The following is a 6073-nucleotide window of genomic DNA, read 5'->3' as shown; positions in this document are numbered from 1 at the left end:
CGCTGAGCTGGGTGTGTGGGTTGATTAGCATTTGGAGCACAGATTCCCCATCATGCAGTGCTCCCCTGCTTCGCTGATCCCAGAATTCACCGCAGTCTCTGCTTCAGGCTTTCTGTTCTCCATCTGTCATGTAAATGAATGGTCATCTGGTTCCATCTCGGATGCAAATGAGACCTAGGGCAGTTGTTTCACTCTTGTCATCCTTATCTGGAGGGTTTTAGGTGCGTCTCTCACTGCATCTTAATCAGTTTCTGTTTAGGTAGAGGAGTGGGGGGATTCTTTGTGAGTCAGACAGTCTGTGTCCTGTGTCAGGGTTCCCCAAGAACATGGAGCTGAGAGGGAACAGTACTCATTTGCACTGAAACAGGGCAGAGTAATGATCTATATGTAATAAATAAAGCAGGTCAGAATGTGGCCTTTTCTGCTTTCATAAACTCTTTCTTTCTAGGAAAACCTCTATGTTGTCTAAATACTTTACTTTTAATGAAAAAAGTTATGCCTGTTTTTCATATTTTATTGAAATAGTCCTCACTATTCAGGCAACTGAGGCAATCAAAGGACTTCCTGGGGCAGGAGACAGAAACCAAAGGAGGGAGGGAGAGCCCAGAGACTCTAGCTGCTGTTGCAGCCGGAGCAATGGGGGAAGTGATAGAGGGGTAGAAGCCTAAGGACCACAACTTAACCCCTCATAGGCTGCATGTGGCACATGGGCTGCTAGTTGAAAAGTCTTGCTCTGTCTATTCTCTAGGCCCTTGTGCATCTGAGTAGTCAGACCATATTTTGTTATCAATGGAACTGGGCTTGGGAAACAGTCCATGTAGACATACCTCTGCTTTAGGCTGTACAAGCTCCAGAGAATTGAGAAAACAGATGAAGAGTCGCATTGTTTCAGGGTGCTGCAGACCCAGTGCATTGTATCAGGAAGAAGGAGATAAAGTAATTGAGAAACATAAGCTCTGGCAAGTGATAAGATGTTGCATTCCTAATATTGTATGCATACAGTTCCTTTTTGGAAATAAAACATGTGTGTGTGTGTGTGTGTGTGTGTGTGTGTGTGTGTGTGTACTCCTTATAGGGATGGTCACCCTGTGGTTCCAAAGTTTAAGGATGCTAATTCAAGTCCAAACTCAAAAAAAGCCAACGGTAAGCTACTCCTTGTTTTGTACTGTAAATTAAACTTCTTTTATGATTGACAGCCATGTCTTATCTTTATCTTTTGCATGCAAGACTCCGGAATAGTGATTCTTTTATAATAGTGACGTTCTTTTAAATATGTTATCCAGCATCTCTGGCAGATTTTAAGAAGCCTTTATTGTATAAAGACATGGATGGGAGATGGTACAGAATGCCATATTAAAAAGAATAATTTAAAAAATAACAGGGTGTTCTGCGCTAAGCTTTAGAAAATTCTTGGTTTATGTAATATGTTGTTGTTGCAAGGTACAGCCCAAAGTGATTCAGTGCTTCCAGAGGTATTGTTTACACACAACTTTGTCTGCAGAAAAAACATCAAATAGTCTCTCCTTTCCCCCACACATGTGTTAGGCTGGTATTTTTAATTTCATATCCTTGATATGTCTTAATATACTCTGGTCCACCAAAGGCATTAATTAAGTGGTCAGGAAGTTGCAGTAATACTTGAATACATGTTGTTTCCTTAAAGAAGTTTACTCTGAATCTTCTTGCTGTGTTACGGTTGCACATAGACTTTTGATTCAGGTTGTCCAATCATGCAGTGAACACAGCTATTTTCCTACTGTGAAAAATAGAGAAGACATAATCACCCTCCACTTTTCACAGTCGGAAAATGTGAAGGGAAGCCCTGCTAGGAGTGGAGGGGAGCCCTGCCCTCTGCTTCCTGGTAGAGTCCCAGGACCTGCATGGCAGGGGATGGGGCAGGCAGCCAGCAGCATTGCAAGGGGCTTCCCTCGGTGGCATGCAAGTGCTGGGAGCTGCACATCCACCGCAGGTAGCCCCACACAATATAGGCAGGCCAGCCTGGCCTCACTGCTTGTCACCATGTGCAGCTTTGGCTGGTGCTGCCTGCTACTGTACAGCAACACCTTCAGAGGCCACAAACACTTACTGCCTGCTGCTGCCACTGGCAACAGGGTCTGTGCCAAATCCTACAAACCCCACACCCACAACCAGACCCACACCTTGCCCACCTGAGCTCCATGTTCTTGCTGCCCCCTCCCTGGGCACAGGCTCCATGTTCCTGCCAGCCCCAGCCCCATGCTTCATGCCCACACCCAGCTGCAGATCCCCCTCCCCCAACCCCCATTGCTTCCCTGCCTGCTGCCTGGAGTGAGTACTGTAACAGAGAGGAGGAGGAGCTGCTGGATGCTGGGAAAGCCGAGCAGGTCCCCTGGCAGCTACAGTAGTGGCAGCAGCAGCCTTGCCCAGAAGCTGTGTGCTGGCTGAGCCAAGACTTTCCACACACAAGGGTGGGAGCAAGGTTTGTGGGCTGGGCAGGGTTAAATTAGTTGTTGGGAGCCCACAGGCTGGATGAAATTGCCGTGGGCTATATTTTGCCCACCATTGCCTTAGATCCTAGGCTTTTGGGAGGGGCAGCCTTCCTGCGTTTCTCCAAAGTGCCATACATTCATTTAGCATCATAATTAATGCTGTAGACTGTTATGCTTTTTGTCAATGATTGTCCCTGTGAAAGTTCATAATTTATTGTATAATCATCTTCCCTCATTCCTTCAAAATCTGCATATATCATGTTGTCTTAAAATACTGTCACTCATTAGTGACATTACATTCATTAGTGTGGTTATGTGCCCCATTCAGCTTATGTTCTTTCATTCTATTCAATATCTCAGGATAGAAGGACATTTCCTAACAAGTTAAACATGGTTCTTTATAATAAATAATTTAAGGCAATTTATCACTACTAGCCTTTTATTATGAAATGGTTATTGATTTGTTCCATTTTGTTTAGGCCATCTCCATGGAGCTAGCTATGGCAAAACAGAAAAGGCACCTGATATTTACGTACCCAAGGTAAATACAAAGAAGCAGTTGCACTTACACAGTTAATTTGTTTCCCTCCAGTAGGTTCTAGACTTGCAATATTTCCTAGTCTGGGTATTTTCATTAAGTAAAGAAAAAAGATATATTTGACAAGCATCTCCGGTTAAGGAAAACTTATTGTTTTTAAATGGGAACACAGCATTGTGAATGAATCTGAATCGCCTACAGTCAATAAATGAACATGGGTTTGAAGTTATTTTTCCAGTGCCCAGAATTGCATTAGGGTATGATAAATAGTCTTGCAGTTAAGGCACAGGGCTATAACTCAGGAAAGTTGGTTTTATTCCTAGATCCCCCAGAGCTCATGTGTTACATTGGCCTTCTGATTTAATCTCTACTTCGTCCTTTGAAAAATGGAGGCAATGATCACCTTTTTCACAGGGGGTACAGGAGATCTGAGGCAAAATTAATGTTTGAGCATGTAGGATAGAGCACACTATATAAGTGCAAACCATTGTATAGTCTTTCGTAATGATTCTTTCTCTTACCTTAGGCAAATGAAGAGGTATGTGACTTGTAGGGGAGATTGTTCTTTTGCGGGACTTTGCCACAGTCAAATAGAGCTTTACTGTCAGGGTGTTTTTCCAGGTAGTCTAGCAAACCTTTCCTCCTTTGTTTCAGCTTTAGCTTCTGATAAAATGCTTCCTAATATAGTTGCATTTCAGTTTAAAACTATAAAAACATAAGTTGATTTTGGGATTATATTGTCTCCCCTCCCCTGCTCAATTGAGGAAACAAAAAAGGCTGTATTGTTCTGTCTGTACTCCTTGTAGCTTCTAAGAATGGAATACTATTAGAGGAGCAAATACCAAGTGCTTATTGTCTCTCTGTTTCATTTAGATTAATGGAGAAACCATGCCAGGAGATTCTCCAGCAAGTGCGGCTGGTGATATTCATCAGGCAAAAGGGCTAATGAACTTCACTGTCTCTAGAGATGTGCCCTCCAGTGTTTTTATAAATCAGATATCAGAGTTTTCCAAATGCAGTGATAACTCAGGTAAGAAGAAAACATATCTCTGATCACATCTCCATACCACTGAATTCAAGAGCAGGAGATAGAGATCAGGCAGTAAAAATTGCTGAATAATACAAAAAGTGGGAAAAAAATAGCTCTGTTGCTTAACAATCCTTTTATTTATTTATTTTAATGTAATCATGAGGTCCTAATTGCTCTCCTAAAAAATTATTTCCCAAGAAAGAGGGACGTAAAGTGGTGGGATTAGTATTTTCATAGATTTCATAGACATTAGGGCTGGAAGGGACCTTGGAAGATCGAGTCCAGCCCCCTGCCCCAGAGACAGGAAGTCAACAAAGATCATAGGATCCCAGCAAGATAAACATCCAGATCTCCAGTGGCAATCTATTCCAAACCTTGGGGGCTCGGACAGTAAAGAAGTTGAACCTTATGTCCAGCCTCAAAAGGCTCATGGAGGAGTTTGTGACTGTTCGAACTTGTCATCCCTTGGGGCGCTCTGGTGAACAAACGTTCCCCCAGATCCTGGTGAGCACCCCTGATAAACTTACAGGTAGCCACCAGATCACCCCTGAGCCTGCACTTTTCCAGGCTGAAAAGTCCCATGGCTCTCAGCCTCTCTTCATAAGGTCTGCTTTCCTGACCTCTGATCATGCACGTGGCTCTCCTCTGCTCTCTCTCAAGCTTCTCCACATCCTTTTTGAATTGTGGAACCCAAAACTGGATGCAGTACTCCAGCTGCAGCCTCACGAACACAGAGTACAACAGGAGAATGATGTCCTGGGATTTGCTCAAGAAGCATCTATGGATGCAAGCAAGCATTTTGCATGGTTTACTAGCAGCAGTATCACACTGAAAGCTCATGTTCATCTTGTGGTCAATCATGACCCCCAAGTCCCTTTCACCTGTAGTGCTAGCCAGTGTAGCACTGCTGAGCCTGTAAGGATGCTGCAGGTTTTTCTTCCCAAGGTGGAGAACCTTGCATTTTTCAGTGTTAACACCATCGGGTTCTTGTCCACCCGTTTCCTGAGCCTGTCAAGGTCAGGCTGGATCACCCTCCTGTCCTCAGGTGCGGATGCTTTACCCCAGAGTTTGGTGTCATCAGGGAACTTGGCCAGTCCACTTCTGATACCAATGTCCGCATCATTTATGAAGATGTTAAATAGTATAGGCCCAAGGACAGAGCCTTGTGGGACCCCACTGGTCACAGTGCACTATGACAATTGAATTCCGTCAACCACCACTCTCTGGGTCCTACCACAGAGTCCATTCCCCAGCCAGTAGATCGTGGTGAGGTCAAGATGCACCAGACTCCAGGCTTGGGCAGGTAGCGCAATCGTAGTGTGGCCAAGGCTGCAGTTAGCCAGTTTTACTGAGAGGTGATCATGGGATACCCGATCAAAGGCTTTTTTAAAGTCAAAATATATGATATCAATCTCTTCTCCTTTGTCCAGGTGATATGTCACTTGGTCATAGAAGGAAATAAGATTGGTCAAGCAAGACCTACCCACAACAAACCCATACTGGCTATCCCTCAGGATGCTGCCATTGGCATGATTCGGTTAAAAATGGTCTCTCTGATAATCTTTTCTAAGACCTTGCCTGGGATAGAGGTCAGGCTCATGTGTCTATAGTTTGCGGGATCCATTTTCCTCCCTTTCTGGAAGATAGGCACCACATTGGCTTTCTTCCAATCTTTGGGCACTTCACTGGAGCACGAGGAGTTCTTGAAGATCTGTGCCAGGGGCTGAGCTATGATGCCTGCCAGCTCCTTGAGTACCCTGGAGCGTAAACTGTCAGGGCTGGCTGACTTGAAGGTGTCCAGCCTCTCAAGGTGTTCCTTCACAAGGTCAGCATTGATGGAGAGCAAGGAATCTCCCTCACCCAGGCCTCCCTGTCCCATAATGGGCATGGGCGTCCCATGGGTCCGGTGACAGACTGATGCAAAGTACTCATTTAGTAGGTTGGCTTTTTTCTGGGCATTGGTCATCAGTTATACCATCTGGTTTGGCAGGGGTCCAATGTTGTCCTTGCTTTTCCTCCAGCTCCCCACATATCTAA

The 6073-nt window shown here is 44.6% G+C and overlaps 1 protein-coding gene across 8 annotated transcripts in view; it reads left to right on the top strand.

Moving 5' to 3' along the window:
- The window catches only part of PTPN13 (protein tyrosine phosphatase, non-receptor type 13), a 278246-nt gene that overhangs the window by 241381 nt on the left and 30792 nt on the right, over positions 1-6073 (top strand). For all 8 annotated transcript variants that reach the window (XM_019525962.1, XM_019525959.1, XM_019525958.1 and 5 more), the window contains 3 exons: positions 1076-1143; positions 2948-3009; positions 3880-4036. In XM_019525962.1, coding sequence (XP_019381507.1) covers positions 1076-1143; positions 2948-3009; positions 3880-4036 — 287 coding nt within the window. The remainder of the gene's footprint in view (positions 1-1075; positions 1144-2947; positions 3010-3879; positions 4037-6073) is intronic.

This window comes from Gavialis gangeticus, unplaced genomic scaffold (assembly GCF_001723915.1).
Source record: "Gavialis gangeticus isolate Ggan-Ray unplaced genomic scaffold, GavGan_comp1, whole genome shotgun sequence".
NCBI classification, from domain to species: Eukaryota; Metazoa; Chordata; order Crocodylia; family Gavialidae; genus Gavialis; species Gavialis gangeticus.
Note: the sequence above shows the minus strand (reverse complement) of the source record. Positions and strands in the feature narration are given on the sequence as shown.